Source organism: Choloepus didactylus, chromosome 19 (genome assembly GCF_015220235.1).
Source record: "Choloepus didactylus isolate mChoDid1 chromosome 19, mChoDid1.pri, whole genome shotgun sequence".
Lineage (NCBI taxonomy): Eukaryota > Metazoa > Chordata > Mammalia > Pilosa > Megalonychidae > Choloepus > Choloepus didactylus.
Window position 1 is genome coordinate 56940652 of NC_051325.1, and position 21310 is coordinate 56961961.

The 21310-nt window shown below is 43.4% G+C and overlaps 1 protein-coding gene across 1 annotated transcript; it reads right to left on the reverse strand.

Moving 5' to 3' along the window:
• Positions 1-1503: 1503 nt before the first annotated feature.
• On the reverse strand, positions 1504-19390 carry LOC119515998 (1,25-dihydroxyvitamin D(3) 24-hydroxylase, mitochondrial). Its single transcript, XM_037812211.1, has 12 exons — positions 18796-19390; positions 18384-18574; positions 17099-17192; positions 15158-15254; positions 10807-10898; positions 10000-10111; positions 8493-8638; positions 5651-5817; positions 4768-4846; positions 4072-4269; positions 3848-3968; positions 1504-2784 (listed from the first exon to the last, which is right to left on the reverse strand). Exons 1-11 carry the CDS (start codon positions 19051-19053, stop codon positions 3858-3860), a joined length of 1545 nt encoding a protein of 514 aa, XP_037668139.1. The 5' UTR covers positions 19054-19390; the 3' UTR covers positions 1504-2784; positions 3848-3857.
• Positions 19391-21310: the final 1920 nt, after the last annotated feature.

Below are 21310 nucleotides of genomic sequence, written 5' to 3' on the forward strand. Positions count from 1 at the left end.
GCTAGTTGTTTTGTAGAGTGTCCCTCAGTTTGGTTTGTGTGATATATTCTCATGATTAGATTCAGGTTACGTGTTTAGATAGATAAATAAGAGGATTTAGAAATACGTAGAGGAGTGTGTGTGTGTGTGTGTGTGTGTGTACATCTATATAATCCATACACATCTATTTCCTGGCTCTGTCTGCTGACAGGGAATGTAAGCAATAAAATCCTAGTGACAATGAGCACACCTAAAGGTAAAATCTTTGTTTCTAAATGCCATTTTCCACTGAAAGAAACTTGGGCTTCTCGGAGAAATTATAACTCCAGGGAAAGTACATGATTACCCCAGAAAAGCTCATTGTTCCAGGAAGTAAAGAAGTGCTAAAAAATGATGGGAGCATGTCAAAAAACACAGGAACTGGTTTGAAGAGACTCCTACTAACCAAATCTGGGACTATTTGAACATCACAATAAATAATGATGGTAAAGGATTATAACCCATTCAACAACACAAGAATCCATGAGTTCACACTGATGTAAATAAATAAAGAAGAAAAAATTCTTTCTAACAGTTAAAATGCTCACTAATAAAAGTAGAAGGAGTGATGGAATTAGAAAAAAAAAAAAATCACTGTTTGACAACAATGCGTGGACCAAATTGTAAGTATCAAATTTAATCTGTGGGCTTGTAGTTTAAAATATTTAGCAAAGAATCTCCCATAGTTAGACCATTGGGTGGATGGAATAAATGGTACTTTTTATTGTTCTTGTAATTCTCTGGTAGTCCCACAAAAAGCCTAAATGGAAAAAAAAAAAAAATTTTGTTTCCCGCACATCTCCTAGGAAGCTTGAGCTGGCACCTGAATGATGAGCAGGGAGGAAAAAAACAGGTAAAGAAGGAGAGCTCAGGAGGAAGGGCTGCAGGTGCAAAGGCTCCTGGGTAGACAGAGTAACAGGGAGAAGAGGCCAGGGTGGCCAGAGTCCAGAGGAATCCAGGGGCTGAGCGGCTCAGGCTGAGGCCTGTGGGGAGGTGGGTCCCCAATTCCAGGGAGCTGAAATCCAGCCCAAGGGACTGGATCTTTATGTAGAGGGAAGTAGACCAATATGGCTACGATGCAAGTAACAGACAGGAGGGAAGTAAGACTTTGTGCAGGAAGGCATAGATCAGCTTCTGCATGGTCCAGCAAGAGATACTGGTGGCCACGCCAGGGTGATGGGGATGACAGTGGAGACAGAAGTAAATGGACTTGAAAAGTATTTAAGCAGCAAAAATAGGGAAGATTACTTTGTGATTCAAATAATCATCTTTCAGTAAAACTGCCAAGTCTAGGTTTTTGTAAGGGTCAATTTTGATCAACGGGGCTTATAAAATGACCACACAAGGAACTTTTCTATTCATAAAACCAAGTTGAATTTTTTCATTTTCTTGTCACAAATGTAATGAAGAAGACAAATCTGTGAAATATTTTACAACTTTTATTTTTACTTCTAAAAAAGTCAAGGAGGATCTACAGATGAAATTTGACAACATGTGAATTTATAACTCTAAGAATAATCTCACAATTGGGAGAAAGCATATACCTAGTTTGGTAATACATAAATACTTATTAAAATACAAAGATATATGTATATTCTGTAATTTTGAAATATTCAAAATATATCCTAAAAGGGAGATCTTTATCAGATATACAGAAATATCCAGTATGCATTTAGGAAAACTAAAAGTAAAACTATGTGTGAATAAACTGTATGTAAACAAAATTTTTTAGAAAAAAGCAATAAGCCTTGTATAAAGCCCTATGTTCTTTGCATTTATGACATAATATCTTCCTAAGGAGGTCAAAGCTAATAACAAATGTTATATAATTGACTTCTAACATATGCATATTTTACAATTGTCCCATTCTACAGATGGAGAAATTAAGGCATGGGAAGTCACTTCCTTATAGTCACACTGAATATTTTTAAGCTGTGATTAAATTTCAGAACATTGCCCTAAACCATAGATCCCAAATCAAATACTGAACATTAAAATATGATAACAAAATAAAGAAATCTGGGGTCATTTTACCAAATGTTGCCATGGTAAATCATTAAGGTTTTCTTAGATAGGAGAGTCTGATTTCATTAAAGTATTTCTTACAATATAGGTATTCTCTAATTTCCCGTAAATGCTTCCATTTCAAAGGAGGAAAAGCTGTCATGGGGCCTGGTGATTTTAATCAACATTTAGTGTTGTTTATATCGTTAAGCAATTACTTCCCCAAATATTGCATTATGCAGAGCTACAATAAACGGATTGTCAATATTACCCTGTGCCCAGACAATTCATTGTGAAACATAAACTTACTCTGGAGAATTAAAGATCCAAACAGTGAATTTGGTATGGAGGGACAGAGCATTTAGTAACTTTCATCTGACTGGCTGACAAGTGCTCATCCACCTCTCCAGTCATGGAAGATGCGATAAAAAGGCTCATGAGCAATTCTACAGAACCCAGGATGGTGCAGACATTGGTTAAGTATAAACCAGCAGTATACCTAGAGAGTGCTTTGAATTCCATCACTCAATCCAATTCCTTGAGTTGGATACAATCTTGATAAATACCATCATCTATACAGACAGTACAGTTTCTAGAAAATTTATGTAGAAGAAGAGTCTGAGCACCATGGTGGGCCTAAGTGTTCTTTATAGGCTGCTGCATGCTCTTGCTTTTGAAGTTTGTCTTCCAGTAACGTAGAAGCCTTAGGCACCATTTTTGCAAGAGGATAAAAATCGCTGCTCTTGGTTTCTAGCAAAACATCTGGAAAATAAAGCATACCTCAATTATCTATCAAAGAAGTACATTTAAATGAGAGGGATTATTAGCAAAACATTTCAGCTAATAAATGCTAAAACCAAAACTCGCCCTGGACTCTTGCCAATGGTGTGGCTCCCCATGTTGAAGATGTGCACGCTGTCCTTCCTGCTGAGGACCGGGAGCTCCAGAAAAAAGCTCGAGTCCTCTCATTTTCCTACTTGATTCAACTCTGGTTTGGGGATGCTCAGAATGTGACAAATTTCCTAATGGTTCCAGGCACTTGAGGAAGAATAAAAAAGCATTCATTTGGGCCTCATTCTGGAATCCCATCTATAACCATGTTCCCTAAATAATCCACCTACCAGCAAATGCCCCTTGCCTTGCTCCTAGCAAATAGCAACTTGTCTTAGGCAAATTCTAGGAGATGCTGTTGAAAGGTTAGAAGGGCTGAGGCTGGGTTTGAACACAGACATACAATTCTATAAAGCTGTAGGTTGAAAATGCCATTTTTTCCACACAAGATGGTATTAAAGATTTCCTAGGCTAACTTTTCATCACTTCAATAGTTGTGATTTTATTTTATTGTGTATTAAAGGAAAATAACTAGAATTACAAATTCATCCTTTCATCTAGCATTCATTTCCTAAATAGCTGTGGCTGCTTTCGTGCTAAATGGAAAGAGCTGAGTAGAGGAGACAGGAAATGCAGGACCGGCAAAGCCTAAAATATTTACCAACTGGTCCTTTCCAGAAAAGGTTTGCAGGCTCCTGATATACACACACAAACAGCAGAAGCGGCAGGGGGCGTTTACCAAGCACTTACTTGATGCCAGGCTCCAGGCTAAGTGTTTAATATCCCTATCAACTTTCTGTTGTAGATACTACTTTGGTCCCTATTTTACAAATGAGAAGAGCAGAGGATGGGAACGTGAGTCACAGGACAAGGTCCCGCAGCGAGTGGGCAGTGAGCAGGGATTCGGAGCCGAGTCTGGATGACTTCCCAGCTGGGCTCATCCCCTGGTCGTCCCCGGTGCCTATCAGAGGAGAACGGACACCCAGGAGCTCACCTGAGATGTCTCACCGCTGGCAGAAAGCGATGGGGAGCTCGCGGCTGGGCACCAGGATGCCCAGGTGTAGCATCTCGACAGGCTCATTGTCCAGGGCCACAAGGGCAAACCTGCGGACGATCTGGAACACACGGGCACAGAACAGCAGCGTTACCCACCCCCGTTCTCCTGCCCCGGGAAGTTGCAGAGAGCACAGCTGTGGAAATTCAGGACAAGGCTTTTACCCAGCAAAGAGCCAAGTGGAGCTGTAGCTCAGCCAGACGGCGGCCAATGCACATTCTTTTCCCAACGCCAAATGGAAGATGCGCAAAAGGATTAATCTTTTTCTTCTCTTGAAGCCAGCGTTCAGGTCTAAACTGACTTGAATCTTCAAAGTTGTCTTCGTTGGACCCTAACACCTGGGTGTTTAGCATCAACACTGTCTAAAAACACACAAAGCCACAGAGCCTTTAAATAAACTGAAAGAGAATGTTTTGAATAGCAAAATTCACAAAAGCGATTACCTTACAAACGTGAAAGTAACCCCTAAATATATAATCATGGTGATTGCCAAAATGTGCCCAGTGCTTAAAATGTGCCAGTCATAAATAGGTAAAGAACTTTAAAATTCTGCATCACATCTTCACAGAAACCCTAAGTGGTAGATTCTATTAATTTCCCCACTTGACAGATGAGGATGCTGAGGCTCACGAGGTGATGAAACTCACTCCAGGCTTCACAAACACGAAACTTAAACCGGGTCTTTGTCTCCATAGTCAGTATACCTGATATTGTGCTAGGAGTGTGTGTACAATGCTCTACAATATCAATTTGTGAAATGAATGTTCTCCCAGTAAAAAGTTTTAAGCAAATCTGACAAAATTTTGGAAAGTCTATCTTTCAAAGCTTTTTAGGTACAGAAATATTCAAAGTCTACTTACTCCTTTGGGTAAAGCGTATTCACCCAGAACAGTTGCCTTGTCGAGGGTCCGCGTTGTAAACGGCACACTGGGGGTAAGCCTAAAAACAAAGATGTCAAGATGGGCACAGGTCCAGCTCTACCTCAAGTGTCAATGGGGATGCAGATTCTGGTTAAACAAATAATTGCTGCAAAAATTTGTTCTCAAAAAGAGGAAAAAGATCCCAACTCTTGGCAAAGAGTTACATCTCTTTCTTCCTAATATTTATGCCTCTTGTTTCTTTTTCACTTATTGCATTGACTAAACCTCAATACAAGGCCAATTAGTAGTTGTGAATGTGGTTTTCCTGTCTTATTCCATTTAATACCCATTTGATATGTATGTTTTTCATGTTTCACCTGTAAGCAACAACTAGGTTTCTCTTACCCACCGTTCTTGAAGTTAAAGCTTTTTACTTCTAATTCTTAGTTGCTGTTAGTTTTGTTTTCCAGAAAGGGTGTTTAAAGAATGTCCATGAGCATTTTATACCAGAAGTTCAAAAACAAAGATGTCTGTATGTCTTATCATATAATAATATGGTTCCTTGCTAAGCTTTCATCTTATATCTTTCAATCAGGCCCCTAGTCTTAACTAGTGCTTATAGCATTCACTGGTATGTTATTATTACTGAATTAAAGGTGAGGATATTGACTTTCTGAGATTTAACAGAATCTGCCCAAATTATTTAGGAAATGAGTAATAGAAAAGGGATGAGGTCCCAAGGCTCTTTCTCTTTTTTTTTTTTTTTTTTTTTTTTAAGTTTCGATAAATGTTTATGAAGGGCCTGTGGGTGGGGGGCCCTTGCTATGTCTTTCAGGGGACAGCCTTCTAACATACTTATACTGGCTTTGGGATATGTTCTTACCTCATTGATTCTTTCAGACAGGCTTTTAAATATGGCATGTTCTTCAAATCCTCTGCCAGTGGCATCTGATTCTCAGGCAGTACTCTTTGAATTTCCTTAAGAAGCTTCTGTTGCACTTGGGGATTGCGGGACAAATTGTAGAGTACCCACATTAAGCTGTTCGCCGTCTGAAAGCCAAATGGACAGAAACTTGAGTTTCTGCAAATAAACTGCCTTTAACCAGCATTAGCTGAGCAAAGGATGCCTAACATTTCTGATTCTACAAATATGTTAGTGATGCTTTTTCACATGTCCTTATTGGCTGTGCCTTAGCAAATCCAATAGATGGGAAGATAGATTTATTTACAAGACAAATCAAGTAAGGATAGATTATTCGCTCAAGAGAATCAAAACAGATTCCTTTAAATAATCAGCTGCATTAGGACATTTAAAATATAGTTTGAAACAAAAATTGTTTGAATACAAATGAGTACTTGCAAATCTAATGAAATCTGAAAAAGACTGGTGGATTTATCAATGTCAGCCTCCCACTGGAGCACGTTTAATCCAATGCAGGATGTTTCCATTGGAGGAAACTGAGTGAAAAGTACATGGAAGCCCTCTCTATTATTTCTTAGAACTGCATGTGAATCTACAATTTTCTCAAAATAGAAAGTTTAATTAAAAAATAGTTTGATGTGAAAATTGGGTGGAGAGAAGGACTAAGGACGAATGTTGCTACTTAAATTTTCATTTATTTTTTATTTTCTTAGTCTCAGTGAAAATGCACAGGAAATGGCACTTTAAAGGAAAGTTCTTTTTGTCACATCCTAAGCAGCTAGCACAAAAATAAAAAAGGCACCTGCAAAGAACATTTGTAGGAGGGTGCCAACACCAAAATTAGAAATTCTAGCACAATTTGAGTATTTCAAGGAACTAGCCACAATTTCTGACAAAGGCTCATATCCTTTTAAGTGTCGTCCTTTATTTCCTTTTCAAAGGCAATGAGAAGAGAAAAAGTATTGGTGGAAACAGCCAGTGCAGCTTTTAGCTACATAATATTCACAGTTGATAGTAACGTGTGTTTGGGTTTTAGGCCTGTTTTGGCTAATTTAAGCCAAGTATTTCCGTGGAAATGATCACTGTGCCCTCCCTTTGCAGACATGAAGACGCTTTTGCCAAATTCCAAGTGCCACTCACACAAATGAGCAAAGTGCAAGGCAATTTAGAGCCAGTGATTCCTATTATTTTTGGAAGAAGTTGCCACCAAGGCAGGCTTCTTCATGTCAGAGCACTGGCAGCCTCAGCTCCAAATAGACCATGGACGTCATTGTTATAAGAGTCCAATTCTCAAAACAGGAAAAGAGTGTAGCCACCAAATTAGACACACTTTCAAATTTCTCTAATTTTCCAAAGGTGACTTTCAGAATAGCCAGGACTAAAAAAAGAAACAGATTTAACCAGATCAATGGGTCCCTCACCACAAATAAGTTTCCCAAACTGCATCTGTCATCAAAGCCATGTGAGATAGCCTGGGCCTCTTAGGATAACTGGAGGGGAGGTGGTCCTGGAAACCTCACAGGCACAAACTATCCCTTCTTGACCTTGGTGGAGGCAATGAATCTTATAATGGGTCTTCCTGCTTCCACACTCACTCCCCAAAGTTCATTGTCCACCTGGCAGCCAGAGTTGTCAAAATATAAATTTGATCAGGTGATTCCCTGCTTAGAGCCCTCCAAGAGCTCCCATCACAGGAATGATGAAACTCAAGTACAAGGGTTTGGATACCAAGGTCCTGGTTACCACAGCCCCAGCTACTCCCATCTCCACTCTTGCTCCACTCTTCTCTCTGCCCCAGGGCCTTTGCATGTGCTGCGTTCTCTGCTCTTCAAGCAGATCTTCGCGCAGTTGGTTCCCTCTCCTTCCAGAGTCACTTGTTCAGAGAGGGAAACGCCACCTCCAACCCCACCTGCACCATTACATCACCCTGACAGCTTCCTCCATGGCCTGTACCACTATCTAAAATGATCATATTTATTTGTTTGTTTACATGTTTCTTGTCCATCTTCCCCACTAGCCTGAGAGTCCATGCGGGTGAGGACCTTTGTCTTTGGTTCATGGTTGTCTCTCAAACACCTGGAAAGGTGCTCAGTACACAGTAGGCACTCAATAGTTGCTGAATTCTTTCATTTATTCGCAAATATTTATTGAATACCTACTATATGCCAAGTACACTTCAAGATCCCAGGAACACTGCAGTGGGCAAAGCCAAGCCATCACCCTCATAGAGCTCACAGCCCAGTTGGGGGGCAAAAAAGAATGGGAGAAGATTTATTTTCATCATTTTATAATCTAAAGAGCCTCTCAGGGTAAGTGATTCGATAGGAAAGTGAGCTGAAATGAATCCCCACTTTTGACAGCTTTCTGGAGTCTGAGGAGAAATTAGAACTTTGCTATTCCATTGATGAAAGCCCCTACTTTTTCTTTGGACAAGAAACACTGAGGAGGGGATAAATGTGGACCAGAAGTAAACCAGTACATATTCTGCTCAGAGAACTATAAGGTGTATGAAATGTTGGACCCATGAAAAACGTTAATATGCATCATTCCAATAATAACTTGAAAAATCAAATGATCTAAACCAAATTACGTCCATCCGAACGTTTCTGTCTGTATCTATGTTTTGGGATAACATACTAGGATTACCAACCACACCAGAGACAGAATTTTGGTATTTAAAATTAGCTGATTCAATTAAATTAACCTTTATGGAATGAGGGAGTTGGACATGACTATTTAAAATTCGTTATGAAAGAAGTGTAGAGACTGTTTATTCAGCAAACTCGAATCCAGCCACTCATACCGTTTCTACCGCAGCCAGCTGGAGCTCTGTGACAGCAGCATATAGTTCTTTCTTTGAAAGCTGATTCTGGTGATAAATATCACAAAGGAAATCTGTGCTGGGTTTCTCGGCATATTTCTCTAAACGGTTGTTGACAGAAGATTTGACTATTAGAGAAGAGAATTGGAAGAGGAAGTCAGCGGAAAATTGGGATGTTAAAAGAACGAAAGGGAACCTATGGCCAATATCCTTGCAAATCTAAAGGGTCTTTTCAGGGCTGCTAACAATTCGCTAAAGTAACCAGTATCCTAGCCTCCTGAAGTTAGCAAAGATTTATCAACGAACAGGGCTTCCTAAACTCCGATGTTTGTAAGAGTCACCTGGGGATTGTCTTCCACTGCAGAGTCTGATTCAGGGGGCTAGGGTGGGTCTGGAAGTTTTCGTTTCTAACAAACTCCCAGGTGATGCTGATTGAGTACGGAGCATTTAGAACATGGGAGAGATCGGCATGAGATAGAGGTGAGATTTGGGTTCACATTCACAACCAGAACTTGGTCTCTACGTCCAGGACTCCAGCTAATATGAACACAAGTACAGACAATTCTTAGGGCCAAAGGAGGGGAGAGGCTCCCACCCCAATCATGTTACCAAACACACACACGTGCACGTGCGTGCACACATTCACACTCGCAAGTATGGTGGCCATGCATGGTGACAATAGTAAAAATTTCTAATGCTATAAAGTACATGCTAGGCATCGGTCTCCCTCACCCCAGTCAATTATGTAGGCAACCACCAGGTTAGTGATGACGACGATGGTGATGCTAATGATGATAAGATATGGGACAGCAGACCGAGTTTGAGCCTCTGCAGACTTCTGCCTCGTTTCAAACCCTGGCTTTGCCATTGTGCAGCATGAATCTTGGGTAAGTTATTTAACTTCTATGCATCCCAGTTGCCTCACTTGGGGCTAATAAAAGGATCTAGTGAACAGTTTTGTAGTGAGGATTAAATGAGTCAATATATGTAGAAAGTGCATAGAATAATACCTGGCACCAAATGTTCCCTCCATAATGGAGCAAAATATCTCTGATGCCTTGAGATATTGCAATATGTGCCTAGATTTTTTTTTTTCTGTCTGAATAAAACCTGAAAAGAGTGGCCTTGAGGTAGGAACTAATACTACTGACCCATTTTAGAAACAAAGGCAAGGGAGGATGAGAAGGGTGACACTGCATTTGACCAGGCTACCGCACCTAGTGGAGCTGGAACTTGAACTGACTCCAAAGTTCTTACTCTCAGTCCCCGAAGAAAACTACAGAAAGCTACCTGCAGCTTTTCCTAGAATTCCCGTATACCCTGGCAATCCCTGGACACATGCATTTGCAAAGGTTAAAAGAATCAGGAGGAGCAACTTTGTCCAGGGAGCAAGGTGCTTAGGTCAGAAAGATCATTCCAGACTTTCCTGCAGCAACCAGAGACACGTCCCTGGGAGCGTGGAGGTGGCCCGGAAGGCAACCGTTTTTACCTGATTTGAAAATGGTGTCCCAGGCCTGGGTGTGGGTCTGCCAGATCTTGGTGTTGAGGCTCTTATGCAGCTCCACGGGGGTGACCATCATCCTCCCAAACGTGCTCATCATCTGTGAGGAACGCAGAGGCCGTTTCAACCCCATCTTGCAGAGACAACGTTCCTTCTGGGAGAGCAGCAGGCTGAACGATGGCCTCCTGTGCTTTCCCAAAGGCCGGCAGTCACAGGGCTCCCCCAGCCCGCATGGCACTGACCCTGGAAGCAATGCCAACCCCTGCGCCCCAAGGAAATATTGACAATGATCTGTGGGATGATTTCCCATCGGTTTTATTTCATCAGAAAATTTGGCCTTGTGTTCCAAAAGTAAAAAAATAAAAATAAATTTTTTTTTGAGAAAAAGCAAGGTGGAAACAAACTATAACATTCACATTCACTTCAATTTCCAATCGTTCCCAAATGTCAATCGTTCCCAAAACAATTTCACAATTTCTGCCATATCCACATATGACTTAAACTATTCAACAAAATGAAAATCTGAAAATTTTTACTCATTTTTACAGTGTTTTTAATGAACCAGCCTTTAGCTGAAATACCTACTTTCACCTCGCCGAAGCAAAAAAAAGTAATGGATTTAATGTCTGTATACGCACATATGTTATATGTGTACACATACATTAAAATAGGTAATGTGCTTTAAAATTAACTTTTAAGTATTGAAATAAAATATGTCTGTGTGTCAGCTTTTGGGACATGGCAATATATGTTTCTTAAGTTCTCAACTGTAAGACATTTGGGAAAACTGCTTACTGTTTTGATGGCCATGATGAAGTTCAAAGCTTCATCTCCTGCATTTTTCTGAAGGAGTCCAAATCTCTTCTCGTATAACACCAAGCAGATACCTGTTATTTAAAATAATCACCACTGTCACACAATCATAACAACTCTGGAGCCTATGATTAGTAGGCTATTGAAGCCTCGAGTCTTTCTCTCATAAAAGTATGAACTTTTCCAAGAAAAAACAGAGGTCCAAGAACATAGTGGAAGGGCAAAGAGTCTGTGAGAAGGTGTCATCACTCTCCTGTCTTTCTAGAAATGGTCTCTGTGTCCAATGACCCAATCCCTCAGAACCTCCTGTTCAGAGAGGGGGTGTCCTTAGTCATTTCAGCAATGTGGAAGACACCTTGTGATGATGACAAGGCGGCGGCAGTTCAGGCTGAGCTGTGCCTCTAACCGAGCTGTGCTGTTGGAGTCGTTTATTGGATTCTGTTGCCTCATAGGGTAGAGGGGAAGTCATTTGTGAGAGAAAGGGAAGGGAACAAGCATGCATCAAACATCCATTATACACGGGTACTGGGCTAGCATTTTACATATGCATTTCTCCACCTCATCATTTTATTAATACACAACTCTTTTTAAAAAAAATCTCAACTTTTTATTTTGAAACCTTTTATCTACAGAAAAGTTGAAAGACTAGTTCAATAAATAATTGTATGGTCTTAACTCAAACACAGTAATTGTTAACATTTTGCTACAATGACTTTCTCTCTGTGTATATACATATACATGTATTGTGTGTCTACATGTAAGTGTATTGTGTATACATATAAGTGTGTGTGTGTACATATATATGTGTATGTGCATGTGTGCTGAGCTACTTGGAAATAACTTTCAACCCTCATGATGCTTCCTGCTTAACTAGTTTGGCAGTAATCTCCTAAGAATAAAGGTAATTTCCTAAATATCTACAATGTCATTAACATCCCAGAGAATATTAATAATCATTCTATGTACATCTACTATGCACTCCCTAAAAAGTTCCCCAATTGGCCCAAAAATATTTTCTATAACTGGTTTCTTTTCTGACACATGATCACTACAACCACCATTTGTTAGTTCTTGATTTACAGAACAAAAAAACTGTGTCTACAAGAGCAAATGGCCTAAAATCATAATACGAGACCGACAGGCAAGAAGCTCAATAAGGGCAAATCTACAGCTTTTCCAATTACATCCGTATTTTTCTAATCATTCCTGTTAAGTCTTTCAAGGCTTTCCCATATTTGCATTCCGCAAAGCATGGCATGAATACTACATGAATGACCATTTTAAAAAATCATGTTATTTTTATAGTAATCTTTGATTTATGGCAGTGATTCTTTGAATCTATGGTGGTGATTTTGAACTTTGGGAATGTTAAAAGTTTTCCTTCAAAGATTAAGAGAAACGATTAACAAAAATGTTAGCTAACTAGATAGTCCAGGGAATATGCAGTTCTGGAAAATACTATGCAGCAGTGCATAAATGTCTGATCATTGTTTAACTAAAATGCATATTCAAATTAAGATGCTATTTTCCTGTTTATGAGTGCTTGAGTCCCAGTAAGTGGCCTACTTTGTAAATCATATTCAAGAGCACCAACATTTTGTTTTTTAACAGAGGGTGGCAGTACCAAGGTAGCTACAAACCCGGTCTCTCTCCACGCCCGTGTTTCTCAGACACTGAGTGTAAGGGGGAGTGTGCCAGTTTGAATGTATTGTGTTCCCCAAAACGCCATTATCTTTGATGCAATCTTGTATGGGCAGATGTATTAGTGTTGATTAGATTGTAATTGTTTGAGTGTTTCCATGGAGATGTACCCCACCCAACTGTAGGTGATAACTATGATGAGATCATTTCCATGGAGGTGTGGCCCTGCCCATCTGGTGTGGGCCTTGATTAGTTTACTGGAGCCCTACATAAGCTCAGACAGCAGGAGCAAGCTTGCTACAGCGAAGAGGGACACTTTGAAGAACGCACAGGAGCTGAGAGAGGAGCTGAAGTTTACAGGGACATTTTGAAGACAGCCTTTGAAAGCAAACTTTCGCTCCAGAGAAGCTAAGAGAGGACAAAAGCCCCAAGAGCAACTAAGAGTGACATTTTTGAGGAGCCTAGAGAGGAAGGTCCTGGAAGAAAGCCATTTTGAAACCAGAACTCTGGAGCAGACGCCAGCCATGTGCCTTCCCAGCTAACAGAGGTTTTCCAGACGCGATTGGCCATCCTCCAGTGAAGGTACCCCTTTATCTTGGACACTTTATGGACTTCAGACTGTAACTTTGTAACCAAATAAACCCCCTTTATAAAAGCCAATCCATTTCTGGTACTTCGCTTAATGGCAGATTTGGAAACTGAAACAGGGAGCAAGCCCGGAGTCCTGTTCTCTATTTGTGTGGCATTGTTTGTGCACATTGCAAACTGAACCCATGAAGCCATCCTTTATACATGATTAAATCTCTCCTGTAATGCCTTGCTTTTGCCAGAGTTTATAATTAATATCATTGTTAGTGGCCTCACAAATACCCGCTTTTTTTTGTTTAGAATGGTAATGTCTCTGTCCCCAGGCAATAAGTCACAACTGTTTAAAGATTCTGATGACCATCCTGTTGCCTGATTACCCAGCCTTCCTTGCAGCAGCCAGTGTAGGCACTAGACCTGGTTCTGGCCAATGAGACCTCAGGGGAAAAACTCTTTTGCTTTCCTGATAAAGGGGGACCAGTGCAGCTGGCCTAGCTCTTCCTGCTTTCCTTCTTGTGATTGCTTAGAATACAGAGAGGAGGCCTGGAGGGGCAGCAGCCACTTGCAACAAGCCAACAAGCTAAGGATGAATGAGCAAAGATGAGTGCTTGGGTCCCTGATGACATCAAGTGCCAGCTTTGGACTGCCTTCCTTGGGCCCTCTTGTAATAGGAGACAATAATTTTAAACCACCCTATTTACTTTTACTTGCAACTAAATGCATTCTACAGTCGTTAATTTGGGTATTTCCAGTAAACAATTTCCAAAATACACAGTTCATGTTCCTCTATAATCATTCCCTTCCTTTTCTCTATTTTCTTTAACATGTCTTGTGGATTTCTTATTTGCATGGAGTTTTCTTCAGTGCCAAGAAGACTGGCCCATAACTTTTCGGGGAGACAGGCTACTACAAAAGCCTCCCACCCTACAGCCAGTCATCCTTCCAGCAAATCTAACCCTCTGCTGAAAACACTACACTGCAGCTCTTGTGGCTCGCAGGCTCCAGTCCAACTCCTGTCCCTGGCTTCTAGGGCCTTACATCTGCCTTCCTCCGTAACCCCCTCACTTATGATGTCCCTCCCTATAGGATATGCTCAGCCATTCTGAACTCCTTTCTGTCCCTTGAACATAATATTCTCTCCTCCTTTTCTCTGGAACATTCCTCCTCTCCTCACCTTTCACCCGGCAAACTTCTCATCACCACCTCCGTGAAGCCTCCCCTGATCAAGCCCGGCTTAGGTGGTCCTCTCAGATTCTCACAGAGCACTGGAATTCCTCCGAAAGCCCTCACCAGCCTACAGCAATCACCTGTTCCCTCGCCTGCATCCCCACTGGGCGAGAATGTGTCAAGGCAGGACTCCACCCTCCATTCCCAAGGGATCCCTGAAGAACGTGATCGTGCCCCCCCCCCAATCCGCTCAGAACCTTCCATGGCTCCCCATCTGATCAGAATAAAAGTCTAAGTCCTTGCTGGGGCCTGTGTCCTTTGACCTTCTCTCCTTTCTCACACACCCTCACTTGCTCACCATGATCCACTTACACCAGCATCCTTGCAATTCCTCAAATACATCGGGGATCCTTCCAGCTCGGGGCATCGTCACTTCCTGTCCCCTCTGTCTGTGCCCTTCCAGATTCCTATATGGCTTGCTCCTTCCCTTCCTTTAGGTTGCACCTGAAATGTCACCTTATCCAAGAGGATTGCCTCACCTCTGCCCTTCTTTCATGTTCCTTCTTGACTCCTTACTCTTTTTCTTTACCCCTTGACAGAGTATATATTAAAATGTGTTTGCTTATTGATTGCCACCGTTAGAGGGCTCTAAGCTCCACATAGGTAGGGATGTGGCCTGTTTTGTTCACTGCTGTGTCCCTGGCACCTAGTACAGTACCTGATCCACAGCAGGTGTTTGACAAAATGTTTGTTGAATGACTGTATGAACTACCCATGGGGCAAGATGTCATTTAAGTGCTGCAAAGAGGTATTACAAGGGGTACTATGGCTTTTTCCCCTAGTCAGCAATACTATATGATTAAAGAGAGTTGTTAGAGCCAGGTTCTATACTCATAATCACTTGCAAGATCAAATGAGCAAGACTACGCAGACAACTTACTTTCAAATGACCATTTGTTCAGTTCGCCGTATAAGTCTTCAACGTGGCCTCTTTCATCACAGAGCTCATCTATTCGAACCATAAAATCAGCCAAGACCTTAAAGGAAGCAACCACAAAAGACACATTTTAAAGTCACTGAAGGAAAAAAGGACTCAGCCATCTAACCTTGGGTTTTGATACATTGCCTATTCACTACCCATAATGTTATTCCTTCCTAAGTAACACTAATTATATATTTTCCTGGGATCCCACCTTATCCTCCGACAAACTTGTCCTGGGTTATTTCCTGAGCTTTTCCTGCAGCCACCCTGAAGCTTAAGTTTCAGCTTTTGATCTTAAAATAATTCTGGCAATTTTAAAAGAGAAAAGCATTTCTTCTGATCAGAATGCACAGCAAACCACTAAAGAGGCTCAGCCAAGTGTCCCTGTTGGCACAGAATCTCAAGGGCTGTGCTGCTGTAACTAACTGAGGTTTGCCACTTCCACATCTGGGCAAGAAAGTATCTCTTATGGGTTGGTGTTGTGTTAAGCGTGTTGGGCTCAGAGCCAGGAGACCTGCATATCCCAGATGTGGCTCGCATTCATAGCTCTGTGTGTGACCTTGGGCACGTCACTTAAGGCTCCAGTTACCAATATCAGGGCTTTAGATGACCAGGATCTCTAATTTAATGAAGCTTGTACAGTACCAAGCACTGCACAATGGTCTTTACATGTGTCTTTTCTTAGTTGATCCTTATAACAACCCCATAAGTGTTATTCCCATTCCCATGTAAGAGATGAGGAAACAGAGGCTTAAGGGGGCCACATCATTTATCTGTAGATGCACAGCTGATAAGTGGCCAAGCTGGGGCTTGACGCAAACTATGTGTGACCCCGAAGTCCACACACACACAACCAGTGGGTGTGCTTAGTTTGCTCACATAGTGCTTTAAAAAATACTTTTAATTTGTTGCCATTCAAGAATCCAGAGATTTCACATGAAAATCTGGATTTTCCACTCCTCTTTAAAAATATAATTACAAGAATGGCAAGAGTTGATCTGCATTCCTACATGGAAGTAATTGCCTGGAGCTGAGTGACAGCTGTCCCCCTTATTCTGTTTGCTAGCATCCCTACTGGCCTTGCCTTGTTCATTTATGTTAATTATCTGCTCCCTGGAAGCTTATAAATTTGCAGTCCCTGACCTATAAGATCCCATGTGGGTCTAAGTCCAGTTCAAAATAAACACCCAAAGTGGACGAGAGTAAAAAGAGATTACTATGTGCTTAAAACCTTGTTTTAGCTCCCTGTTGGGTAAAGGATCATCTCCAAATATTTCAGCACACACACAAACCTTATTAACATCTGTCCCCTGCCCAGCATCTTTTCAGAGAAAGCCTCACTTCAGCCTCACTGAATGTACTATTCTCTGATCACACTATGTCATCTCTTGCCTCCATATTTCCAGCTTGCTCTTCTCTCTGCCTGGAGTCCTTCCCTTACCTTCTCTGGCTTGCAGACACTACCTCCTGCAAAACCCAGCCCAGATGTCACCAGTTAAGAACTTTACAAGCATTATCTCATTTAATCCTCACGGCAAACCTGTGAGGTGGGAGCTGCTACTCCCATTCTGTATACTGCAAAACTGAGACTTAGAGAAGTTAATATAGAATAACTAGGTCACACAGCTAGCAGGTGGGAAGCTGGGGTTCATATCCAAGACTGTGGAATACCAGTCTATGCTCACATCTCTTCCATTATTGAGATAGTCTTCAAAAGAGGGTCAGAGAGTGAGGAATAGCATTTGGAGAAATGTGGAGAGAAGTGGAGAGAAAGGGAAGTTCCCTTGAATCATCCAAATTGCCTGCTTTTCCCTCTGCACTCTGTAGCTGTGACTTGAAGCTCCATAAACATCCCTCTGTCCCCAAGAGACTCAGTAAAGCTGGCCCCAGCCTGCAAACCTCATTGATTTTGTTGTCGAGCTTCATAACTTCCACCGGTTTCATTAGTTTCTTTTGAAAGGCCCTCCGGACTCTCTGCCAGTCTTCTCCTTCCCTGGGTAAAAGAAGCAGAATTATATTTAGAGTGAACTGCAAAGAAAAGAAGGGGGAAACAGAGTTACCTCCATCTCAGCAACATCATGAACTATATAATCAAACAGAAACCAAGAATCACGCCAAGAATATCTGGAGAATATTGGCAGAACTCTGACTTGGGGCTGGCTTGACAAGGTGAATGGAAAAGCACCTTTCTTGCCTGCCAGAGATTGCACCAGAAAGGTGAAGTCCAAATAATCTGGATTCAGGGCTTTTAAGGTGCCTTTGCAGGGGCCAGGCAGGTAGGGCTGGAAAGCAGGAGGCCTCAATTCCTACAGTACAAATGAGTGTGTGAGCATCCCCTTCCCTCATTTCCAGCAACCCAGGTCTGTTGAAGGAAATGCTTTGTCTTCTTTCAACCCAATGGCTTAGGTCTCCCAACCTGAGTATGTGTTCACTAAACACTTCAAATTTAGAAATTTGCCATTGCCTCCAAATAATAATATAAAGTCAGAGATTCACTGCAGAAGTTGTAAAAAGCCTGTTCCCGTTGAGCACACACCCATAGCTGACCACACGGCCTGTGATGCACCATGAATCAACAAGTTTTTAAATTCTAGTAATTACATCATAAAAGTACAACTATTAGGCATTGCAGTTTTGGGGTAAAAAGTGTTGACTTGTTAAATGCTAACAAAACCAGACGAATCATAGCACTTGTCTTCCTCAAATGCAACCTTGACATCTCTCCTAGTTAACCAGTTAGATCTAGATCACAAATGCCCCGGTGAAAGGAAGGTCACTGTCAGAAGCAAAAGAAGTGGAGCTTTTGAGCGTCCAAGAGCCCGGGTGCTGCGGATTTCCGGGAATTTTAAGGAATAATGTTTGTGTAAGATGTCTGGCACGCTGACTTCAGAACCTCATCACGTCCCAGTGTCTGGACACCGCAATTTGTATAACCCCATTTCGGCATTTCTTTGTTGGAAGGATGTGGCCCCGTCCCGTTGCCAGAGAAAACGCAGAAGCTTGGTGCACCGCACAAGCTCTCCACTCGACCCACACTAATCTATTCAAAGCCTCGGGACTCCCTCCGGTAGGCACTTTTGTATTCGCCCTGCAAAAGAAGGGTCCGATCCTAGGGAACCCCAAACTCCCACCCTTTCCCAATCTCCGGGCGCATTGGACCCGGTACCCAGCCGCTTGCACTCACAATATCAGCAGCCCGTAACCCTCCTCGCGATAGTCGCGATAGGCCTTCCACGGCTTGATCTCCAGCCGCTGGGGGTAGGCGCTCTCGGCGCGGTACAGCTCCTCCAGGAGGCACGGCGAGCCCAGGTGCACCGAGTCGAAGGAACCCAGCTTCATGCGGAAAATCTTGCCGTACTTCTTGTGGTACTCCGCCTGCAGCAGGTCAGGCACCACGCGGAGTCAGAGCGCATCCCCGGCCCTCCCAGGCGCGCTCCTCCCTCCTTGCCTCCTTCCTCCCCGGGACCCGGGGCTGCAGATGCCCTGACAGCCAGCGCTCCGTGCGCCCGGGCCGCGCGCCTTGGGAAAGGCTTGGAGTGCCGCTGGGAAGACAGGGCAGGAGGGGAGAGAAAGACGGGGCGTGGCGAGGCATTTACCAGCGTGTCGTGCTGTTTCTTGAGCCCCCCTTTCCAGAGAATCTCCAGCAGGCTGCCCAGGAGTGGCCAATTGGTGGGGCCAGGCAGGGCGGCCGCGTTCTGCGTCTCGCCATTTGCCATCAGCGGGCAGAGGGGCACCTCTCGCGGCGGACGGGGCGCGCACGCCGTAGATGTAACAGGTCTGGGGGGCTGCCCGAGGCCGCGCAGGTGCTGCAGGAAGGCGGCAAGGGGGCGGCTCTGGCTGATCGACGAGCTCATGGCAGCGGCGGAGACCGCGCACGTGGGAAGGTGCGGGCACTGACAATGGCGAGGATGCTAAAGGGATGCTGGCGGAATTTGGGGGCTTGGCGATCCTGGGAAAGAGAGTAAAAGAGGGCTCGCAGGTGTGATGGAGGGGGCAGAGGAGGAGCAGGGAGCAGAAGGGATTTGGGCGAGGATGCTGGATACGGCAAGGTGCGGCAGCTGTAGGGCGCGGAGGCTGAAGGACCGCTAGGCGCAGAGGCTGGAGCGGGCAGCAGGGGGTTGGATGCCTTTTGGAAGAAAAAAGGAAAAGCGGCGGGTCTGAGTTCTAGGGTCTGGTGTCGCGAGGTGGAGATGTCAAGGAGAATAAGAAAGACGCTGCTGGCGCTGCGGTTTCCTCTTGTCCCTCTCCAAGCTCCCATGCCCCGGGACTAAGTATTTATGGAGTCGGGGCAGGACCTGAGTGGCCAATGAGCGCGCTGAGTGGGGCGGAGTGGGTCCCGGCTGGGGGTGGAGGGGGTGGAAAGGGATGGAGTCAGCGAGGTGAACGAGGGCGCCCGGGCTTGGGGTGACCGGTGCGCTGATAGCCCAGCTGGAGCGCCGCGGACTCCACCCGGGGAAGGCACGCTGCGCCAGGAGTTCATCGGGTGTGCGCCGAGCGCGCCTCCCGCCCTCCTCCCGCGGACAAGAGCCGGCCGCGGCGGCCGCGGTGCAGCCTGGCTCTTGCACAATGCTGGGCGGCGAGGTCTCCGAGTGCGGGCCCAGGGAGGGCTGCTGGCGCTGCCAGGAGCCCCCAGAGCCCGTGCGCCTCCCGGGGAGCCAGTTTTTTTTTTTTTCCTTTTTTTTCTTTTTTCTTTTCTTTTCTTTTTTTTTTTGCCAGCCTGGACTGAAGTTTCTTTGGAGGAAGTTTGGGTTTCTGCGCCTCCCAGGGTGGGGAGGATTTGAGACTTAGTGAAATGCATCAAGAGGGCATTTCACCTTCGCGTCTTAGGCAAGAAGGGCCAATTGTATTTGTAGAATTTTTCCCCCTGACTGCTCCTTTTTTAGTCATTAGGAAGATTAAACGCACGAAGGCATGTAAAGCGCCTAATATAGAGCATTGCCCATGGTCAGCGCTGAATAAATGGATGGTCATTATTTTTAGGTCTTTATGAAATGTGCTGAGAGCGTGGCTTGCAACGACAGCGCTGAAAATGGGACTCGGCTACCTCCCCCGTGTCTGTCAGCCTCTCTTCTTGGATACCCCAAACTTGAGCAAAGGATGGACAGAGGCAGCGCAGCTTCCAGATGCAGCCCACCATCCACTCCCATCTCACCCCTACAAAGTCCATCCTCGGCGCAAGCGCCCCCACCCACGCCCCCCACACACCCCTTTCGAACACCTTCTGGAGTTATCGGGACCTGCAGGAGAACTCGCTTTACTAATCCAGGAAGGAAAGTTGGATATTTTTGTTGATTGTTTTTAAGTGTTTCATATTCTTTCATTCTGGTGCAACAGGAAACTACCGCCAGATAGGGAAGATCCCACGGACATTCTATTTCCTCTCCCTGATTTTCAGTCACACGACTGGGTCATTTTGATCCCAGTGTTGTCCAAGCCTTCCTTGCTAAGTCTCTTGTAAACTTTTAGTTTGTTTCTTGAAAAGCTCTTGCAGGTCACCTTGAGCTTGAGCATTGTCATTCCAATTTGTCTTGAAAGGGTAATGACTGTTAATACAAATAATAGCTATTTATATGTAATATAGCTTATTATTATGATTATCTGTATTCATATATACACTATAGTATGTGTTAACTATATGTTGTATACTATACATTATATTTTATATACTGTATGGTATGTGGTATACAAATAAAAGCTTTCTAAGGCTTATGATAAGTCAGGCATTGAGCTAGACATTTTACATAAATTTTTCCACTTAGGTCTCACCTCCGCCCAATGCTGAAAGACACGGAAACCAGAGCATGACATAGTTTGTCCAATGTCACAGATCTTACTAATGGAGAGATTCAGACATAAGATTTTCCAATTTTTAGCCTGGGCCTTTAATAAATGCCCACATATCCATCTTGCTGTATTGCATCACTTTTCCTTAGACTAGGGCTATCTCAGAATATCAGAAATATTCCTTACATTAGAGTATCTCTGAAAGGGCGTGGCAGCAGAATGAATGTTATAGCAGTGGAGTGTGGGCAGAGTGGTGCAAATGTTGGTTTATGAGCTCATGTGGTGAGAAGGAATCAGCCCCATAGTGTACCTGTAAGTATGTGCCTT